The 24,150-nt window shown below is 39.1% G+C and overlaps 1 protein-coding gene across 2 annotated transcripts in view; it reads left to right on the top strand.

Annotated features, from left to right (window-relative positions):
- The window catches only part of LOC126106719 (uncharacterized), a 150,120-nt gene that overhangs the window by 4,570 nt on the left and 121,400 nt on the right, over positions 1-24,150 (top strand). For both annotated transcript variants that reach the window (XM_049913099.1, XM_049913100.1), the window contains 2 exons: positions 5,933-5,995; positions 13,083-13,151. In XM_049913099.1, coding sequence (XP_049769056.1) covers positions 5,933-5,995; positions 13,083-13,151 — 132 coding nt within the window. The remainder of the gene's footprint in view (positions 1-5,932; positions 5,996-13,082; positions 13,152-24,150) is intronic.

The following is a 24,150-nucleotide window of genomic DNA, read 5'->3' as shown; positions in this document are numbered from 1 at the left end:
ATTGTTGTTTATGCTTGGGTGTTGAGGTGGGCACATACTTTGCACACTATTTTCTCCTGTTCAAAACATTCTGGAGAATACCCATAACACCTGATTTAGAGAAGTTCAGATGTTACTCTATTGTTATTTGTGATACAACAATGTTGACGGGCTATGGCCACACGCCCACTACTTAACACTGTCTGCTCATAACTGACAGGTCACATGTCACAACTGTTGTTTACAGTCACTATAGTTGCTGTCCTGATAGTGCTTGTATACTAGGAATAACATCAGTGTCGCAACTTTTTGAATGGCCAATTTATACTATTTGTTGTCAATGAAAACATGCATTACACTGATGTAATATTGTACAATATTTATTACTTTTCAAGCTAATTTTCATCTGTTACGCCACCATCAGTTACAAACATAAATATGTGTAGCTGTGAAATTTTTGTGGGTCAGTGATTTGAAACTAGTGCATCTACAGAGTAGCTCAGTTGATTTTCAAAACAGACAATTGTTTATGTGCACATTAGTACTAGACACCCTTTTGCCCTATGGCAAAGACGGCTCTTCAACTTTGGAAGAGAGTAGTACAAACAGAATCACTTGTAATTGTCACGAATTCTAGACAGGACAGTCAGGCAGCACAATTTCCATCCAATTGATGGGACACCATAAAAGTTGAAGACTTGCAAAAGAGGACTCTACCTTTGCAGTCGACCTGTGTAAAGAAGGCCACAAGTTACAAGTGCAACATTAGGTGATACATAACAAATGAGGGAAGATTATGTACCTTGAAATTATGGAAATTAATGAGCATATAACTATTTTCCCAACTTTAGTACAGAATAATTAGATTCCTTACTCACCACTTCTAACTGCAGTGCTGCTAATAATCTCATCCAGACCACTTTGCAAAATTACCCCTGCCACTCCTAAGTTCCATTTTTCCTTTGTTTCCTTTATTTGAGTTACTGTAGTTTCACTTGTCCCCTTAAAAAGAACACTACCTAGTATGATTACAGTTGTTTCGCTTACATGTTGAGTCTCACTTATATTAAACATTGTAAAATCCAAGATGGAATGTAACAATGTTATGAAATTATGTATAATAATATATTACCTGTTTGTAATAATGGACCAATTAAGGGCACGATTACCTTGTCAGTCACCCCATTGGAACACGTCATGGAAGCTTACTATATATTACTCAACTTGCTTTTCTTTTCGGAACAGTTGTAATTTGTCATTGAGTTCTTTATTTAATGTATCACATAGATCTTTGAAAACTGAGTTACCCTGTGAGATGTGCTAATTTAAAGTCTTTGGTCCCATAGAAACTTCACAGCAATGCATACTTAATTTTGTATCTGATAATGGCACAACAACCGAAAATAATAAATATGGTATAATATTACACCAGTGTCACATGTTTCTTTCATTCATAATGTATAAAATATTCTACTAAGGATCAACAAAACAATCAATTAGTGCACTATACTGCTCATGTACTTTCTCAACTCTTTTCATTGCACACAGTCATACATACTTGCAGATGACTTTAGGAGCATGAGCAAGCCAGTACATGCCTTTCGTATGTCCATGTAGTCCTTTCTGTCTATCTGAAAAACTGATGCAACATCTCCACATGATGAGTTAGATGTTGAATTCAGTAAAGTTGTAAGATGATTGTTGTTGTTGTTGATGTTGTTGTTGTTGTAGTCTTCAGTACAGAGACTGCTTTCATGCAGCTCTCCATACTACCATATCCTGTGCGAGCTTCTTCATCTCCAAGTACCTACTACAACCTACATCCTTCTGAATCTGCTTAGTGTATTCATCTCTTTGTCTCCCTCTACAATTTTTACCCTCCACACTTCCCTCCAATACTAAATTGGTGATCCCTTGATACCTCAGACTGTGTCCTACCAACCGATCCCTTCTTCTAGTCAAGTTGTACCACAGATTCCTCTTCTCCCGAATTCAGTTCAGTACTTCCTCATTAGTTACATGATCTATCCATGTTATCTTCAGCATTGTTCTGTAGCATCACATTTTGAAAGCCACTATTCCCTTCTTGTCCAAACTATTTATCGTCCACGTTTTGCTTCCATACAAGGCTACAATCCGTACAAATACTTTCAGAAAAGACTTCCTGACACTGAAATCTATACTCAATGTTAACAAATTTCTCTTCTTCAGGAATGCTTTCCTTGCTATTGCCAGTCTACATTTTGTACCCTCTCTATTTAGGCTATCATCAGTTATTGTGCTCCCCAAGTAGCAAAACTCATTTACAACTTTAAGTGTCTTATTTTCTAATCTAATTCCCTCAGCATTTAATTTAACTACATTCAATTATCCTCATTTTGCTTTTGTTGATGTTCATCTTATATCCTCCTTTCAATACGCTGTTCATTCCATGCAACTGCTCTTCCAGGTCCTTTGCTGTCTCTGCCAGAATTACAGTGACATCGGCAAACCTCAGAGTTTTGATTCCTTCTCCATGGATTTAAAGTCCTACTGGAAAATTTTCTTTTGTTTCCTTTACTGCTTGCTCAATATACAGATTGAATAGCATCAGAGATAGGCTACAACCTTTTCTCACTCCCTCCCCAACCACTGTTTCCCTTTCATGCCCCTTGACTCTTATAACTGCCATCTGGTTTCTGTACAAATTGTAAATAGCTTTTCATTCCATGTATTTGACCCCTACCACCTTCAGAATTTGAAAGAGAGTATTCCAGTGAGTATTGTCAAAAGCTTTCTCTAAGTCTACAAATGCTAGAAATGTAGGTTTGCCTTTCCATACAAACGCTATCTTCTAAGATAAGTCATAGGCTCAGTATTGCCTCATTTGTTCCAACATTTCTATGGAATCCAAACTGATCTTCCCCGAGGTCGGCTTCTACCAGTTTTTCCGTTTGTCTGTAAAGAATTTGTGTTATATTTTTCAGCCGTGACTTATTAAACTGATAGTTTGGTAATTTTCACACTTGTCAACACCTGCTTTCTTTGGGATTGGAATTATTATATTCTTCTTGAAGTCTGAGGTTATTTAGCCTGTCACATACATCTTGCTCACCAGATGGTAGAGTTTTGTCAGAGCTGGCTCTCCCGAGACTATCAGTACGTCTAATGGAATGTTGTCTACTACTGAGACCTTGTTTCGCCTCGGCTCTTTCAGTGCTGTATCAAACTCTTCACGCAGTATCATATCTGCCATTTCATCTTCATTTAGATCCTTGTCCATTTCCAAAATATTGCCCTCCAGTACATCACCCTCATATAGTTCATCTGTATACTCCTTCCACCTTTCTGTTTTCCCTTCTTTGCTTAGAACAGGTTTTCCATCTGAGCTGTTGATATTCATATATATTGCAATTTCTCCAATTTTAGTCTACAGTTCATAACCATTAAATTGTGGTCAGAGTCCACATTTGCCCCTGGAAACGTCTTACAATTTAAAAACTCGTTCCTAAATCTCTGTCTTACCATTACATAATCTGTCAGAAACCTTCCAGTGTCTCCAGGCCTCTTCCACGTATACAGATTTCTTTCATGATTCTTAAACCAAGTGTTGATATTCATATAAGTTATTGTCTGTGCAAAATTCTTCCAGGTGGTTGCTTCTTTCATTCCTTACCCTCATTCCATATTCACCTGCTACTTTTCCTTCTCTTCCTTTTTCTACAGTCGAATTTCAGTCCCCCATGACTATTAAATTTTTGTCTCCCTTCACTATCTGAATAATTTCTTTTTTCTCATCATACATTTCTTCAATCTCTCTTTTGTCTGTGGAGCTAGTTGGCATGTCAACCTGTACTACTGTGGCAGGCATGGGCTTTGTGTCTATTTCGGCTACAATAATGCATTCACTATGCTTTTCATAGTAGCTTAACCATGCTCCTATCTTTTTACTCATTATTAAACCTACTCCTGCATTACCCCTACAACTTTGTATTTATAACCCTCCATTCACGTGACCTGAAGTCTTGTTCCACCTGCCACCATACTTCACTAATTCCCACTATATCTAACTTTAACCTATCCATTTCCCTTTTTAAATTTTCTAACCTACCTGCCCTATTAAGGGATCTCACATTCCATGCTCTAATCCGTAGAATGCCAATTTTTTTTTCTCCTGATAACGACGTCCTGCTGGGTAGTCCCCCATCCAGAGAGCCGAGTGGGGGGACTATTTTACCTCTGGAATATTTTACCCAAGAGGACACAATCATCATTTAATCACACAGTAAAGCTGCATGCCCTCGGGAATAATTACGACAGTAGTTTCCCCTTGCTTCCAGCCATTCACAGTACCAGCATAGCAAGGCCGTTTTGGTTAATGTTACAAGGCCAGATTAGTCAATCATTCAGACTGTTGCCCCTGCAACTACTGAAAAGCTGCTGCCCCTCTTCAGAAACCACACATTTGTCTGACCTCTCAACAGATACCCCTCCATTGTGGTTGCACCTACGGTACGGCTATCTGTTTCACCGAGGCACACAAGCCTCCTCACCAGTGGCCAGGTCCATGGTTCAAGGGGGGTGGGGGGTTTGTGAGATTATTAGTCTTCAATATTAACAATAAACTTTTAAAGTTTGTAGCATTATCCTTAGATGTTCAAGTAATCTTTAATGTGAAATATTTTCTTAATGAGCTATTCAGTTGCTGTTCGAGAACAACTAGATGCCTGGTAGTTTCATGAGTATACTAACAACTGATGAAGGAACAAAAATACATGAAGCTGTGTCATGTAAGGTTATACACAACGAATTTGCTTTTCTGCAGCACTAAAAACATTTTGTGGATCCGTGTTCCAAATGTTCAGATAATTTACAGAATTAGTGATGAACAAATATTTCTTTCATTTTGATATTAATATTTGAAAGATTTACATTTTGCATATCTGCAAACCACTGTGAAGTGCATGGAAGTGGAAACTTTATGCCGTAACACATGTTAGGGTTTTCTAAAATTCCGATTACACCTGGGGCATGAGAAAAATTACTGTTTAAATACCTCTGACCATTCAGTACTTAGTTTAATCTTGTCTTCATGGTTTTTGTGGTAGTGATACACAGAGAGCTGAACATTCTCTCTATAGATTCTTCACATAATACTGTTTCTGGAAACATCACAGCTCAGTTTCTCAGTATATATGGCATCTATCTTCAAGAGTCTGCCAGTTCAGATTTTTTAACATTTTTGTGGCATGCTGCTTTGAGTCAAAAACCTGTGACAGTTTATGCTGCCCTTATCTGTATACATTCAGGATCCCCTGTTAGCCTTATTTTGCACTTGAGCAATATTCCGGGATGGGTCCCGTGAGAGTTTTGTGAGAAATCTCATTTATACACATATTGCATGTTTCACCTATATTCTACCAGTGAACAGATGTCTGCCAACTGCTTTACCTATGACAGAACCCATGTGATCATTCAATTTCATATCCTTAGAAATTGTTACACCCTGGTGTTTGCATAAGATCACTGCTTCCAGCTCTGACTCACTGATGTTGTGGTCATAGAAAATCACTTTTTTGGTTTGTTTAGTGAAATGCACAATTTTACAGTTCCGAACACTGAAAACAATTTGCCAATCTTAACACCACTTTGAGCTCTGATTATCTAGCTTTACATATAAGGGCAACTTACAAAAAATCTACATGTTATAAAAAATATGTAGACAGAAAATGGTTTGAATAAACATAAACTTTGTCAAGTACAGATTGAATCTGTGTGTGTATGTGAAACTAGGTTTCAACAATTGGTTTAATTGTCAACTCCCATGCAATAACTGTGCATGTTTTGAAGCACCAGTCAAACAAAATAAAAGATTTGGAACTCGTCACCCACTTTTTTTTATAGTGCATGGTTTACCTGCTGTTAGTTCTTTGTTGTTTTTTTGTGTTAATTTTTTAAAATTTTTTTCCCCTAGAAGATGGAAGCAGAACAACATCAAAGTTTTGTCTGCAGTGTGACTACCATCAAACAAGAGTCAGTAAGTATGTTTTTTTTTTTGTTTTTTAAGATTGTAGCAGTATCACAAAAATAAAACCAAAGGTAGGGAAACAAATAAGCCTTTTTAAAATGGGTTATTGTCCAGCACAATCACACAAAATTTCAAATGGAAATTACTGGTTTCTGCAATCATTGACCAAATTCAGGTCTTTTGTTACCCAATTGTTTTCACAGCTGTGAGTCACCTCCAGTGGGTCTTGCTTTTCTGGAAATTTAGTACAAGTTTGGCAGGTTTTCTGTATTGTTATTTTTATGTCTAAAACCGTAATAAGTGCATCAATCTTTGAAGTGATATCGCATTACTTATGACACAGATTCAACTATTTGGCACGTTGTACATTTATGGGCTGTCAGCTTGTAATATTTTTTGCCTTATGATGTTTTCTTATTTAGAGAATGTATTTACTTTATTTTTTGCAGCATCCCTGCAATCTTATTTTGTATGATTGCAACAACAAATCAGCAGACTGGTTCTCCCTGTCAACACATTTATTTTTTTATTATTTCACACCCCCATAAATCTTTGACACGTAGAAGTGTCAGAGCTGTTAATGTTACTCAGATGTTCTGGTTACATCTGGAACAAGACAGTACACAAAATAAACTGGTGTTTTTTTTAAAGGTGTATAATAATTTAAGAAGTGGTAGTAATCATCTAAACAAGAAAACAGATCCTATAAAGGAGCTTGTGGAATCACATACTTTCTTAGATCTCAATTCTTGTTTACAGGAGGGGCTCAGTGTTATTACTAACCACAACAGTGTGTCCCTTTGTTCTCCAGGATTAGGAATCACACTCCTTTGAAACTAAATCCATTATTTCTTCAGTTGCTGCCACAAGTGAAAGTATTGATGATTGAGGTGTGGGGTACCAGGAGAGTGGGGCCTTCCCAACCAAACCAATGGTGGTCCCGAAATGTCAGTGCTAGATGTTCTACCACACTGCTGCGAGAATGTGCTGTTGTGCATCAACCTTATCTGTAGTCTTCACTGACACGACACGTCCCTGATCAGTATTAATGAGAAAATACTGATAATGAGCACTGTTTAATCTCTGTGGCCCTATTAATCTTTGCCCAAAAACACATGTCTTTTTGTTGTTTGAGAAACAGTGCTTATCCTCTCTTAGTGCAGGAGGTTTTCATCAGCCCACACATGCTCATATTGGAAGTTTATGACACAAATTGATGTAAGCTGTGCACCTTATCTGTAAGTGAAATGTGAGATACAAACAAAGGATCTGCACTACACACTTACTTGCGCCATTGACAGAACTGCAAGTTGCCAATTGTGATCTTGTTGCCTTGATGTCTGGTTGTGCTGGTATGGATACAGAAATTGTGTATGAAGTACTGTCTAGAAAAGGGTAGGAACCGCACAGCCCACTAATCGTCACACGTTTTATAGAATTTTTGTCCGCCAAGGATGACATGTTCCATCCATATCAGGTGTATGGAGTGGACAAGGCTATCGACTGTTTACCCCTTTGGGTTGCCAAAGAACCTGTGTAACTAGGACTGTGGAAATGTGTGGCAAACAATTTATTAGGTGCTACTCTGAGGTGCAGATATTTTCCAGCATGCAGTTCACATACTTGAAAGTTATTTACATTTGCTAAACTGCAACATAAAATTGTATTTGCCATATCATTTGTGGAGCAGTAGGTTTCCATTGTTGGAGAGAAAAGAAAATGCACTGGACCATTTGTACTTAAAAACAGTATGAAAGTAATCTGTATAAGTAGCTAAGACACCACAATAAACACCAAGGGTTGTGAGTAATTTACTGTCTGACTACTGACCACATCAGAGTGATGTGTACTGTTGACACACTTTATGAAGCACCAAGTGGTGACTTTGTTCACATCAGCAACCAATAGTCTTTCAGCCCTCATGCAGATTTCAGAAAGTATGCCTCTCTTGGCACATGTTAATTGGACTTGTTTTACTTGTTTTGATGACTAACATCACTTCTTAATCTATTTGCCCCTTTGTTTTTAATGCTCTGTAAATGTCAATACACAGGATACAAATGCCAAAAGGAACAGCAATCATACCAGAAAATATTAGTACTAAACTAGACAAGATGTGGTATCTCTAACTTCATTCTTTATTTATGTCCTTTGATTGAAGTAAATGTTGTCACACATGACTATCAGTGGAGATGATGCAGTGTTATCTTAAGAATTATGTAAAATAAGGAAACAAGGAACAGGAATGGGGATGTAGAGAGTGACATCTCGATAAACAGGCCTGTCTACAGAGGATATAGGAAAGGGTACGTCCATTAATTGTGTGAGGGTTTTTTTAATAAAATTTGGACCCACCTTCCTCTCTAGATGAGATGTGGTGAAACCCCCTCCCTTTCCCTCACTTGTAGTTTACCCAATAATTTTTAAATAATTAAATTTATTTTATATGTTCATGTTTTTGCTTTATACCACTAAAAATACCTAATGCAATGCTCAGAATTATTTTTATAAAACTTAATGTCATGTATTATGATAACAGATATTCTCGGAATATTCTCCATCATTTGACAGCTTTGACAGCTAATTTTGCAGAAAAAATGTAGTACATACATTTAGAAAGTGTATTAAATAGTATTTTTAACTCGTGATTAAAAACATTTTAAAACACTTATTTTAAACATTCCAGCTCTGAGGAGTATCCAGATGGACAGACAAGAGTCAGAAAGATGAAAAGGCTCTGCGAATATAGTATTCATCGTTTTGATGGATATGTAAAAAAACTAGTCTTATATTGATATACAAGGTGCATTCAAGTTCTAAGGCCTCCGATTTTTTTTTCTACTTAACTACTCACCCGAAATCGATGAAACTGGCGTTACTTCTCGACGTAATCACCCTACAGACATAGACATTTTTCACAGCGCTGACGCCATGATTCCTTGGCTGTGGCGAAGGCTTCTTTAGGAGTGTGTTTTGATCACTGGAAAATCGCTGAGGCAATAGCAGCACGGTTGGTGAATGTGCGGCCACGGAGAGTGTATTTCATTGTTGGAAAAAGCCGAAAGTCATTAGGAGCCAGGTCAGGTGAGTAGGGAGCATGAGGAATCACTTCAAAGTTGTTATCACGAAGAAACTGTTGCGTAACATTAGCTCGATGTGCGGGTGCGTTGTCTTGGTGAAACAGCACATGCGCAGCCCTTCCCGGACGTTTTTGTTGCAGTGCAGGAAGGAATTTGTTCTTAAAAACATTTTCATAGGATGCACCTGTTACTGTAGTTCCCTTTGGAACGCAGTGGGTAAGGATTAAGCCCTTGCTGTCCCAGAACATGGACGCCATCATTTTTTCAGCACTGGCGGTTACCCGAAATTTTTTTGGTGGTGGTGAATCTGTGTGCTTCCATTGAGCTGACTGGCGCTTTGTTTCTGGATTGAAAAATGGCATCCACGTCTCATCCATTGTCACAACCGACGAAAAGAAAGTCCCATTCATGCTGTCGTTGCGCGTCAACATTGCTTGGCAACATGCCACACGGGCAGCCGTGTGGTCGTCCGTCAGCATTCGTGGCACCCACCTGGATGACACTTTTCGCATTTTCAGGTCGTCATGCAGGATTGTGTGCACAGAACCCACAGAAATGCCAACTCTGGAGGCGATCTGTTCAACAGTCATTCGGCGATCCCCCAGAACAATTCTCTCCACTTTCTCGATCATGTCGTCAGACCGGCTTGTGTGAGCCCGAGGTTGTTTCGGTTTGTTGTCACACGATGTTCTGCCTTCATTGAACTGTCGCACCCACGAACGCACTTTCGACACATCCATAACTCCATCACCACATGTCGATGAATTTCAATTGGTTTCACACCACACAAATTCAGAAAATGAATGATTGCTCGCTGTTCAAGTAAGGAAAACGTCGCCATTTTAAGTATTTAAAACAGTTCTCATTCTCGCCGCTGGCGGTAAAATTCCATCTGTCGTACGGTGCTGCCATCTCTGGGACGTATTGACAATGATCGCGGCCTCATTTTAAAACAATGCGCATGTTTCTATCTCTTTCCAGTCCGGAGAAAAAAAATTGGAGGCCTTAGAACTTGAATGCACCTCGTATTTTATACGATACATTAAATCTCGTTGAACCTGTACTTACTTTGCGAATGAAAGACAACATTGTTTGTACTTTCCTTTGAACTGTACGATTACTTAGCTTTTTTCTCTCTTCATTTGTATGATCACTAGAGAGGTCACGTTGGTGAACTTCATCTTAGCATCCGCCCATGAATGCTTAATGTCTTGCTGGCATGATAGCATTGAGTTCAGAGGGGCCGTAAAGGTTGATGGGCACTTTTATATTGTTATACAGGAGAGTAATTTTGTAAATGAAAATGTTATCCACTATAATAATGTATATTCTTTCCATTAACAAACTGATGTGAGGTTTTCATTGCCCTCCCTTCCACCATTAAATGAGATTTGGTCAGGTTTTGAGTTCAGCTAGCTAATGGACATCCCCAAAGCATGTACACTGTTAAGGCAGGTACCTCAGTGTCCAGAATGTGATAAGGTGGAAAAATAGTCCTGTACATAAAACCTTTCTGATATTCACACATTAATTCCTGATCCAGGATGTAATGGAGCTTGCATTTGAAGTTGCATTTCGGGCTCAGATAGTTTTGAAAATGCAAGTTTTACAGAAGGTGAAGGCTCAAAATTTGATCTTGAAACTTCTAAAAGCAAAATTATCAAGTAGTGACAGCAGTATTACCAGCTCTGTACTGTGGAAGGTTGAGCGTCATTGTGGGCTTGGCCCTCCACAGAGGAATGCTACAGTATACAAATTGCCATCATTAATTACATAAGTAATTTACAATAAAACCAATTTTATTAGGTAAATGAGTAAATTAACAGTCTTAGGCCATTTCAGAAATGATAATGAAGTGAATACCACCTTCAACTTGAGTTCTGAGAAAACCAACTCCATTACATCCGCAGTGAGTGTAGTCCTCGGAGTATAATTGCCTAACTTGTGATTGGCCATGGCGATAATAAAAGAATGGAATTATTAGTTTGAATATTTTCAATGTCACGAAGCATCTGTGGGTATTATTGGACTTTAAAAATAATCTAGTTGTACTGTAAAGTACTGTTACATATGGTTTCATATGTTTTATTTGAGAGTAGTTCCCTCCATTAATGCTATAAAACTGTGGTCCTTTGTTGTGAAACTTGAGGTACACTTGTAAGGCACTGAGATGGAATTTCAGTACAAGTGCTGCTCCAAAATGAAAGATTCTTCCAGGAATCAACTTGCAGTCTTTGGATGAGCTAATCCTTGTAATATTGTTTCACCTAGGAGTGCTAACTCAAAGAGGGTTAGAGGAGAACCTGTACACAGTCTTGGAAAACTGGAAGCAACTGCCAAGTTGAAGTTGGGTGTTATGTTCAGACACGCAAAGTCTGGGATTGGCTCCAGATCGAGCACAAGTATTCTCCTAGTCACAAAGGTCGCCTCAGTATGGTTTGAGTAAATGGGAGGCAGACCCCAGTGGTGCCCCGGTGTGAATGGTCTACTCTTCTTTTGTTGTAGAGCCGTACAGTATCTCTGTAAGCCAACTCCCTGCAACCTGCGTACAACCTGATTCCCGACATTCAACCTGCAGCTGCACAGTGAGGTGCCTAATACAGCGGGTACTGAACACTTCTTATGCTTGTGTTGCAGGAGCTGTGTGTATATCATGTAACTGAAATGAGTTAAAAGAGCAGAAATGAGTGGAGAGATTGGTACGAATGAAATTGGTGTAGATAGAGTAACATGAATTATGCCAGTGAAAACTTTCAGGATATGCTGAACCTACAATGCGAAATATGTTGAAGGCATGCGAGTTTGTTTTGATGGTTAACAGTCTCTTCAGTTTATGTCACCGTACGGTATTGATAAGTTTAATTTGTCATTTTTGTACTAAAAAATTCAGACAAAACCATTACAGATTTACTTTTATTGTATGGATTATGGAAATAATAGGTATGTGGGTCATTGCATCACATCCAAAAAATAGTTGTAGCAAAATTATATTTGCCTTTTCTAATTACAGTATAGAATAAAAAAAATCCAAAATAATAGTTTCACTTCACAGAATTAGCTTTCAGAACCTTAAATTATTGTCAAGAGTAGCACAATGACTACTTGTTAACTTACATAAGAATTTATACTGTTACATATGGTTTTTACTCTGTGTTTTGGAATGAGACGTTGTTACATTATGGTTGTTGTTCATTGGGTAGCAGGCATGATGGTAATAGTATGGCCAGCAGTATGTGAAGTGGTGACTTGAGTAGAGTGGAATCACATTCTGAACTGTAGAGTAGAAACACATTCTGAATGATATGTCTTCAAGAAAATATAAACAAACCCAAGAATAAGTAAAATTGCATATTGGATTTAACTCAGAAATCTCCAATTCCACATTTGATGCATACAAAATAGCAAAATCCAGTGCTTTAAGTAAATAATGGAATGACTACAATCAACAATAGATGAGAACATAGATCCGTAAAGATGAGTAAAGCAAAGGATATGCTTTCTGCTCTTGAATAATTTTAAATTTGTTGTAAATTTTTTGCTGAGTAAACTGCATGTACAGCTAAATTCAGCATGTATACAATCTCAGTGATTCCCTCAAAGCAGGAGCGTTTGAAATATGATGCATTGATTTCATCCGTAATGACCCAATTATTTAATATTGCAGCATTTAACTAACTTCATGTCCATCCTTTGTGTGAGGCTAGGTGACAGTGGTTCACCAACTCTGTTCCCCTAGAGCTGCTGTTGTGTTCTGTACCACACGTCATGGTTGCAGAACCTCAGGATATAGGATTGTGGAATTGTAGGAGGGAACATCAGTGACAAATGAAAGTTTGAATCAGGCTAGGACAGTTTGTCAGACATCTGACTATTGTGGTAATTTTGTCTAGGTTCAAGTCCCAGTCTGTCACAGACTTTCAGTTGTCATGAGATATTCATTTATGTTGTTTAGACCCATTTGTTCTGTATTTTTGTAGCCTGTATTGCACCTGTACCTCTCATTTATTTTCATTCAGGTTGAAACTGACCCATCCACATCTCCAAATCAAGAGATTGAAGACATATTCATAAAGGAAGAATCTTTGGTAAGTATCAAAATTCATCTGTCTTTACATTGTCTGCAAACCAATGTGCACAGCATGATGGAAGGTGACTTGTGTGGATATTAACTCCTCGTCTTGTTATTTATTAGGTGATCTGCAAGGAATGTTACCGGCCCCCACACATATCCTAGCCTTGTACCTTATTTGTAAGCTTCTGGTGTGTCTTGTGTGATAGAGATACAGGAATTGGGTTTCAGTCTATCTGAACTGCTGGTTTCTGAACTGGATTGAGTGAGGTAGAACACTGGTTAAGATACTGGAAGACAGGAGTTGAGAGTCCTGTATGACCACCCATATTTAAATTTTTTGGAGTTTCCCTGATTTGGATAGGCCAAATGCAGGACAGTTGCTTTGAAAAGGTTGCATCTGATTTTCTTTCCATCCTTTCCCTGTAAAGATCTTGACGCCTGCAAGATGTTGAGCCCTAATCTGTCTCACTTCTTTCCCTCAATCTCCTTCAGTCTGGCATGCTGAGGTAAAAGGAACTATAAATCAAATATTCAGAAGTATTATTGATTATTTGTCGGTAAATGATATATTGCGTGACTTACTCTTTATGAATCACAGTTCATGCAGTACAGTGCAAGGCAAATAGGTCACTATCAATATATGTACATCACAGGAGAAAGGAAAGATGTAAAACTAACTGTTCAGTGTTCCTGGGTAGCAATGTCCCTCAGAATTTTTACTGAATATCATATATCTTCTCAAACCTTTGGGTTCAGTGTTGTCCACTGTGCATGTCATTTGATACTGGAAAGCATTGCAAAATTAGCTTACTTTACATGCTTCCATCCATTGATGTCAAATGGAGTATCATTCTGGGTCATTTCTGGATGTACACATAAAGTATCCATCATACAGAAAAGAACTGTGAGTAAATCTGGTGCCCATCCTCAAATGTCATGTACACAGCTGTCCGCCCCCGGTAGCTGAGTGGTCAGCATGACAGACTGTCCATCCAAAGGGCCCGGGTTCGATTCCCGGCTGGGTCGGAGATTTTCTCCGCTTCAGGAACTGGGTGTTGTGTTGTCCTAATCATCATCATTTCATCCCCATCGACACACAGGTCGCCGAAGTGGCGTCAAATCGAAAGACCTGCACCAGGCGAACGGTCTACCCGACGGGAGGCCCTAGCCACATGACATTTCATTTCATGTACACAGCTGTTTAAAAAATTATGCATTGTAAAAACAGCCTCACGTATGTTTAGTATTTTATGACCCTTTGTTGTGAAGAGTTAGTCACATTATTTGAAAACAGCAGCACCCTTAAATAGGCACAAAAATGTCCTCCACTATCTCCAATATTACCTTAACTCTTGCACAGAAAGTTGCAAAGTATGCTACAACAAAAATATTTGATCACCTTTATGAATTAAAGTTGCAGGTAAATAATGAAAGTTTTAAAAACCAATTGAAAGCCTTTCTATTTGACAACTATGAATTTCTGAATGTGTTTGGGTTACATTTGTCAAATTTTGGTGTATATTAAGATAAAAAATCTGGTTACATAAATGTTCATAATGTAGCAGTGTTTCAATGGAGAAAATGTATCTTATTTGGAAACTATTGATGAGTTCCAGATCACAGTTGAGTTGTTGTGAATGTGATTCATAGACCACGCAAAAAGTAAACTAAACTACAAAGGATGTTCTGAAAACACGTTTCTGTTTGAAAAACAATGACAGAACTTGATTGCCAAAAACAAATACACCATGGCATCAAAAACTATACATCTTGCACTATTTTTCGACATAGTCACCACCAATATTAAGACATTTGTCATAGCGTGCAATCAGTTTGAAAAAAAAAAAATCCACTCTGGTAAAACTTGTTGCCTCGGGATGCAAGAAAATTTTGCACAGCCTGCTGCACTTCAGCATTGGTTTGGAAGTGACATCCCGAGACTAGATGGGGATAGTCTGTAGGCATTCACACACAAGTCCCATGTACCCATTCGCACCAGATAACAACACACATTTACATTGGTGATCACATTGTCAGTGCACATGTCTGCCATCATGATAGGTGCTCTAATAACCTCAGTTACACCAGTTTACTGCTATTCTCTCTTTTCTGGTGCTCTGTGCACACACCATTCTTCCAACACTGGCACCCCTTCTCTTTCTAAACTAGCAATGGATGTCAATTTGTTTGGCACTAGTTTGTGTCACCTGGTGTACCACATTCTCTTTCAAAAACAATGACAAAAGTTGCTTTTGGAATGTCCCTTGTATATCTATATACTAAGGTGGCAAGGTATTTTGTAGGCAGTTCTTTAACAGTTCCACTCGTAGATGGAGCTTGACAAGAATGATTACTTGCATGCCTTTCTCCATGCCCTGCTGTAAGTTTTTATTTCTGCAGTCTCTTCAGCAGATATATATGGTGTTCAAAAGGTATGTGAAGATTTTGTCCGGATAACTGAGTCTTATATTTTTGTAAATATATTTCATGGGATTTTGTTATCTTATCAGTATACTTTACCATAATTTCCATTATTATCTTCCACAGAACAGACAGGTGTGCAACCATTTCTGCTATCCCTTTCTTTTGCACAAGTTTAATGGTCCCTGTTAGTCCAACCAGTTTTGGATCCCACACAATTAAGCAGTACTCTAATGTATGGCATAAGCAGTCTCCTTCACAGCCAAACTGAAAATTCCTGGTGGCCAATCAATGGATTAAATCTTGCCATTTGTTTTACCCAAGACTAAGCTTATCTAGTAGTTCAACTTCATATCTCTACAATTTGTTTACGCTCAGACACTGGTAGGACAGGTCTGACTTTTGCTGTGGCTCATTAACACCGTAGTGCAACATTACTGCATTGGTTTGTATGAGACTGATATTTTGTTGAAAACCAGCTGGACATTCCTACAATTCTTTATTGAATGACTGTTTGTCATAGATACATCATTTGCTAAAAGCTGAGCCTGCAACTAATACTATCTGCTAAGCAATTAATGTATAACATGAACAGTAACAATTCTCTTACACATCCATGAGGATACCAGGTATGAAATTAAGTAACTGTAGATGCTTCTTTATCCATTCATGACATGTTATGACTGTCACATTCATGACTAGGTCTCCAAAAAAACATACTGAGTCAAAAACTTCTGAAAAGTGTCGTAATACCAAATCCAAGTCATATCCATAACTCTCACAAGGAAAGTAACCCAGCTGACATGGCTTAACCCAGATAAAAATAGTTTTTAAGTTTGGAGAAGTGTCTTCTCTGCCACTCATCAGTGTCAGATATCTGTGAAACTGTGCATTTGTGCACAATCAATGATCAAAGGTTAACAAATTTGAATACTGCAGAAGCAAAAGTCACAGAAGGTTCATAAGAATCATAAGTGATTTGGCAAAAAATATTAACACATGCAATATTTAGTATTATATTTCCAAAGTAGAACTTCCATTTTGGGGTATTTCAATCACCTCCTTGAATCTCCACAGTCACATTTCAGTTACTGGTAGGGGAAGATTGTACAGAAACCCAGCAGCATCTATTTTGGCGAATCTGAGTCTTGAAGTATTGCATGTTGTTTCAAGCAAATATTTAGCTTTTTCCATATGATATCTGATTTATGAAACATATGCTTCTGTAGTCATTGATTCGTTAACCTTTGAACATTGATAGTGCTAAAATATTAAGGTTTATGGATAAATAACCTTGATGGGTGGTAGACCATACATATCTCCTTATTTTAAACTAATTTTTATTCAGTGTTAGTCATCCAAGCTACTGTGGTTCCATTGTAGGAGTATCACGTATGGTGAGTACAGGATAGGTTTCACATCACTCACTGTTTAGGGAACCCAGACTCATTGCTGTAGAGAAGGTCACTTTGTCTCGAATAGACCATTTGTAGTAATTTTGTGGATCAGTTCTGCTGTTTATTTATTTATTTATTACAATTGGTGTGAACTATGTTCAACAAATAATGGTTATTAGTAATTCACTTGTGGATTTTATGTAGGACCCAACAGGGATTAATCAATAAGTTTTCATGACTGCAAATGTTTCATTTATAAAATTATCTCATCTATTATATTGAGGTGGAATGTATTTTCCGGTCTTTGGAGAATGTTTGGGAGCTGTGGCCCTTTCAGTTTACCAACCACTGTGGCTCAGTGCTGACTGATTTGGTGTACATCTGCACCCTAGTGCAGTATCACATGTTTGACTTTATAATCCAGTGGTCAGTACAGTTGAAATAATAAAGAATGTGAGTAAGAGTGTGAGAGGAGAGTGGAAGGGCTGGTTGATTAAGTGGTTTATACTTAACAACCTTTATTAAAACAAATAAATTAGAACCAAACTTAATCATCTCCATGGGTTCAATTAAAAAGCACATTGAATGTAGTTTAACAGTTATGGCTGCTTAAGAAAACAGGAAAATAGCAGTTGTCCCCAACTACCAAAATTATAACAAAAACCTTTAAGAATTTGGCACAACAATCCTGAAATTAAAAACTTACATTAAAACTGCCATTGGCACCAATATAACACAGAGAAACAATTTAACATTCAAATTTGATCAATCATTTCACAGATATGCAAATTGAGAGATTGCCTTCACCACCTCTTTCTACAGAAACTCTTCAGATATCCTCTTGAGTAGCTGGGAGTTACATTAGGATGCCTCTTGACATGGCCACATAAGTTGGTCCCATCACATTCGGCAAGACTTCCAAAATCATCCAGGGTAAAGCTTTTGCTCTATATCAGCAGCCCGGTTGCTTGTCCAGTGTCAGTGTCCCATCACTTCAGCCACAGCAATCATTCTGTCTGCCAGTCAAGTACTCTCATGGCTGGATGTCACTCTGTGTGGCCACTGCAAAATTAAAAACTAGCGCAGGTGGCAGCTGCAGAATGGTGCTTGTGTCCATCACAGCACATACTCCCGTCCCCAAAATGGCTAGATGAGGTAGGAGCTTCCTAGTGAGGGAACTCGAGAAGACAATATTAGTGCCGCCACTGCACAGGATACTACAGTTAAATTAAATTGCTAAAGGTCCTTTTCTTTAGTGTTGTTACATCTCCAATTAAGGATAAATTGGAAGATAGCATGAGTAGAGGTAGTGAAGATCTAACTACGCCTTGCTTAAAAATACAGATTGTAATGTACATATATAATATACACAGGAGATGATGATTTTCTCACAGTTGCACCAGTTCATTGAACACTATTACTGAACATTGGTTATCAAAACAGTTGCTCCCCTTCTTTATACAGGCTTAAATTCATACACATCACTTATTATGTTTTCTTACATAATTAGTATTGGGTTTAACTTGGGATAAATATACCCAAAAAAATTCAATTACAATGTGGGTTTTTAATGCAAAGGGTGACTGGAGTTGCAAACAGGAAGAGTTGTACCATCACCTTCAATCTGGGCAACAACTTCATCATTATTTTATCTTTCGCTTTACTGACTGCCTGAAAGCTCTGCACCCAGATCCGTCACCCTGTTTGAGGTGAGTAGGACATCTTCCCTTGTTATAATTCTGTGCTTCTTGCTCTTCAGATTAACTCGTGCCCTCTTCCTGTAGTCTCAGATCTGCATTGTATCACTTTTCTCAGTTAACAGTGGGTTGATTTATCACAAATTTTCTATTGGCATATTGGGCTCACATGTGAACATAAGGCTAGCGGGATCTGTTTCTGAGACTCATGTACCATCATGTTGAAGGCAAAAGCTAACCATTGAAGTGAATAGACCCACCAGGAAAGGTCTTCATATTGGTGTGCTATGTGGGCAGAACACAAATTGCGGTTGACTCATTCCTCAAGTGGTGGGTTTGGACAGTAAGGCATTGTAGCAGTATGTGCAGTCCCCCTTCGAAACCGGAACCCTGAAACAGTCTCGACTTGAATGATGCAGCGTTATCAGAGACTAAATATTGCAATTGCCCAAGGGTACCAAACAAGGACTTTAAGCAATTTATAGTGCCATGTGCAGTCATATCACAGCTCGGAAATAACCAGCAAAAGCAGGTAAAGATATCCACACAAATTAATATGAACCTATTCCCGACTTGCTACTGCAGAAGATTGTCTACATAATTTATGTATAATATCTGCATGGGTGACGTCACTATTTCAGAAGTTAGCAGTCACTCTGTGCCGTGTTCTCATCATTTGGTTACTCATTGCACAGACTTTGCAAAACTGTACCCACCCCTTAATTCCCTTGTCTGTGATCTGCCATATAAAAGTTTCCTGAATTTTCAGCTGTGTTTTAAATATTCCTAAATGGCTACTGACTAGCAACTCTCGGTAATATTTACATAGTAAATATACTACTCCAGGGCTGAGAGGTGAAGCTATTTTGTCCTGTTTACTTCCCCTGACTGGACAGCTCAAAACATTTACAGTTAAACAGTAGGGCTTAACCTTTTCTCCTCCCTTTATCATCTCTTTAATTTCTTGTAACCTAACATTGGAATCCTGATGTTCTGCACTGTATGTAAACAACCACAGGAGATAGGTGAGGATAGCCACAAAGAAGCCTGCTTTGTGCTTACTGCTTCCTTGAAATGTCCACTCACTGTATGATTCAATGTCCTCTTTCCCGAACATAAAATTATGTTTGTCAGCAACAGCTTTATACCCTCCACCTATATGACACACTCTAAACTGGAGGCAGAGATCCGAATTGCTACTCTTGCAATACACCCCATCCACCTTGGTCATCCCCGTTCCCAATAAGGGCGCGGTTATCACTTTCAACAACGAATGGGTGGTGCTCCAGGGATGTACAGATTTTCTGCAAAGCAAACAGTACAGCCAACCTTTCCAGTCTGTAAACTGAATATAAAATTTCTAATCTTGGCAAACTGAGAGAGGTATACCCTATCGGTCTTCTCCTTGAATAGTGTTCTAATAAAAGAAGAGGTACTACGCCTGACATAGATGCATCCAGGGGATAATCCACCCTGAGAAAATCCCGAACCTTCCCCCTCCTCTTCTCTTAACCTTTTGTCCTGCTAATTGATTTATGACACCTCCTGCAGATAATCCACCCTTCTGAGAAATCCCCCCCTTTCCTCTCCCCCTCCACCATTCCTCTGTGGACCCCATTCAAATTTCCTTCCTTTCTTTCTCATTTAACTCAGTAGACTAGCGATCTGGGAAAAATTAAGTGTGAATTTTTGGAAAAAATTAATCATGCCAATGAACCTTGCCATAGCCTTGGGACTCTTAGGCGGCAAACAGTTGTGCACAGTCTTAAAGCAGCTTTGGTCAACAGCAATACCCTGGGGAGAAACTGTGTGTTCCAAAAATGACATCTGTGATTGTGCAAACTTTACCTTAGAAGGGTTGAATGTGAGCCACTGCCTTATTACACACTAAGGGTCTACTCACCTTAACCTCGCCCCTATTACTGGCCTCTAGTCAGTCAGAATTCTCGCTTTTCTTTTGCTGGATGCCTGGACAGTCTCATTGGAAATGGTCAGGACTCCCACATCTAAAATGTGTACATGGCATCCTGTTATGTGTAAGGCAGCCCTTTCTGCCTCCTATAGGCACCTTTGAATCCTGTATTCCGGTCTCGGCCTTTAGATTAGATTAGATTAGATTAGATTAATTATTCATTCCATAGACCCATAAAAGAGGGAATCATCCTGGGTGCGGAACATGTCAGATAAACACATTACAAAAATGTTATCAGTAAAACTTGAGTTTCATTAGTTTTAATGATCCTCAGTCAATAAATATTAAAATTATGTACATAAATTAAATTTAAACTTCTAGTATTTACAGGTTTAATACTTACATCTGCTTTCATTAAATCCATAATTCAGACATTTGCTAGTTTTTTGGCTATTACAACCACGTATTGTCAAAAATTAAAGTAAATTATTCATTTCAGTGATCCTCAGTTAAGAACAGTCAGATTATGTACAAGATTTAAAATTAAACTTCCACTATTTACAGACTTAAGACTTACATCTGCTTTCCATATATCCATCATTCACACAGTAGGTAGTTACTTGGCTGTTACAACCAAATATTGTCAAAAATTAAAGTATAATAAAATTTCATTAAAATGGTCTACTGCACTTGTTGAGAAACTCATGGATGGAATAGACAGAGTTGGCCACCAAAAATTCTTTTAAATTATGTTTAAATTGTGCCTTGTCTGAAACTAAACTCTTGATGGTTTCTGGTAACTTATTGAAAATATGCCTTGCTGAATACTGGACTCCTTTCTGGGCAAGAGTAAGTGATTTTAAATCTTTATGTATATTGTTCTTATTCCTAGTATCAATACTGTGTACTAAGCGGTTAGTTGGAAAAAGATATGTATTATTTACAACAAACTTCATTAAGGAATAAATATACTGAGAAGCTGTGGTTAATATGCACAGTTCTTTGAACAGATTTTGACATGATGTTCTTGGATTTACACTACTCATTACTCTTATTATATGCTTCTGACATCATTCACATTGCAAACACAGACTTGTTTAGGCACTTTAGCAGTTTGTTAATACACTCCTGGAAATGGAAAAAAGAACACATTGACACCGGTGTGTCAGACCCACCATACTTGCTCCGGACACTGCGAGAGGGCTGTACAAGCAATGATCACACGCACGGCACAGCGGACACACTAGGAACCGCGGTGTTGGCCGTCGAATGGCGCTAGCTGCACAGCATTTGTGCACCGCCGCCGTCAGTGTCAGCCAGTTTGCCGTGGCATACGGAGCTCCATCGCAGTCTTTAACACTGGTAGCATGCCGCGACAGCGTGGACGTGAACCGTATGTGCAGTTGACGGACTTTGAGCGAGGGCGTATAATGGGCACGCAGGAGGCCGGGTGGACGTACCGCCGAATTGCTCAACACGTGGGGCGTGAGGTCTCCACAGTACATTGATGGTCGGCGGAAGGTGCACGTGCCCGTCGACCTGGGACCGGACCGCAGCGACGCACGGATGCACGCCAAGACCGTAGGATCCTACGCAGTGCCGTAGGGGACCGCACCGCCACTTCCCAGCAAATTAGGGACACTGTTGCTCCTGGGGTATCGGCGAGGACCATTCGCAACCGTCTCCATGAAGCTGGGCTACGGTCCCGCACACCGTTAGGCCGTCTTCCGCTCACGCCCCAACATCGTGCAGCCCGCCTCTAGTGGTGTCGCGACAGGCGTGAATGGAGGGACGAATGGAGACGTGTCGTCTTCAGCGATGAGAGTCGCTTCTGCCTTGGTGCCAATGATGGTCGTATGCGTGTTTGGCGCCGTGCAGGTGAGCGCCACAATCAGGACTGCATACGACCGAGGCACACAGGGCCAACACCCGGCATCATGGTGTGGGGAGCGATCTCCTACACTGGCCGTACACCACTGGTGATCGTCGAGGGGACACTGAATAGTGCACGGTACATCCAAACTGTCATCGAACCCATCGTTCTACCATTCCTAGACCGGCAAGGGAACTTGCTGTTCCAACAGGACAGTGCATGTCCGCATGTATCCCGTGCCACCCAACGTGCTCTAGAAAGTGTAAGTCAACTACCCTGGCCAGCAAGATCTCCGGATCTGTCCCCCATTGAGCATGTTTGGGACTGGATGAAGCGTGTCTCACGCGGTCTGCACGTCCAGCACGAACGCTGGTCCAACTGAGGCGCCAGGTGGAAATGGCATGGCAAGCCGTTTCACAGGACTACATCCAGCATCTCTACGATCGTCTCCATGGGAGAATAGCAGCCTGCATTGCTGCGAAAGGTGGATATACACTGTACTAGTGCCGACATTGTGCATGCTCTGTTGCCTGTGTCTATGTGCCTGTGGTTCTGTCAGTGTGATCATGTGATGTATCTGACCCCAGGAATGTGTCAATAAAGTTTCCCCTTCCTGGGACAATGAATTCACGGTGTTCTTATTTCAATTTCCAGGAGTGTATGTTGCTCCCAATTGAATTTATTATCAAGTTGTAATCCCAAGAATTTTACACTCTCAGCTTCTCCTATTTCCATGTCATCATATTTTATACACACACCAGAAGGAAATCTGTTAGAAGTTCTGAACTGCATATAGTGGGTCTTTTCAAAGTTTAATGACAGTGAATTGGCTATGAACCACTTATTAATGTCAGTAAAACTTTGATTAGCTGCCCTTTCTAAATTTATATTTGATTTACTATTTATTGCAATGTTTGTATCATCTGCAAATAAGGCAAACTTGGCATCTGGTAATGTAACAGATGAGAGGTCATTAATATACACAAGAAACAGTAGTGGACCTGGTATGGTACCTTGGGGAACACCAATTCTTCAGTCAGTTAATGTCTGATTGCCTACTGCTGAAGTGTTACATAATGACACCCTTTGTTTTCTATTAGTAGGATATGGCTGAAACCACTTTGCAGTACTACCAGTGACACCATAATATTTTAATTTACTTAAAAGAATGCTGTGATTCTCACAGTCAAACGCCTTTGACAGGTCACTGAATATGCCAGTTGCCTCTAATTTTTCGTCCAATGAATTAAGGACATTTTCGCTGTAAGTGTAAATAGCTTTCTCAATATCAGAACCCTTAAGAAACCCAAACTGTGACTTTGACAGTATGTTATTTTTACTAAGGTGCTTAAGTAGATGCTTAAACATAACCTTTTCAAAGATTTTTGAAAAAGTTGGAAAAAGTGAGATTGGTTGGTAATTTGACGGCATTTCTTTGTCCCTTTTCTTGTGGAGAGTTATAACTTCAGCATATTTAAGCCAGTCCGGGAATGTTCCTGTGACAAGTGGTTAATTATTACAAAAAAATTAAAATATCACTAAGCTCACATGAACACTCTTTTATTAACTTTGTTGATATGTTATCATAACCACTAGAAGGATTTGATTTCAAGGACTTTATGATGGATTCTATTTCTTTGGGTGAAGTAAGTGTCAATTCCGTTTTACTGAGATTGCTTGTGTGCACTGGTCTCAGATATTCCATTGCATTA

Source organism: Schistocerca cancellata, chromosome 10 (assembly GCF_023864275.1).
Source record: "Schistocerca cancellata isolate TAMUIC-IGC-003103 chromosome 10, iqSchCanc2.1, whole genome shotgun sequence".
NCBI classification, from domain to species: domain Eukaryota; kingdom Metazoa; phylum Arthropoda; class Insecta; order Orthoptera; family Acrididae; genus Schistocerca; species Schistocerca cancellata.
This window is presented reverse-complemented; position numbering and strand designations above follow the sequence as displayed.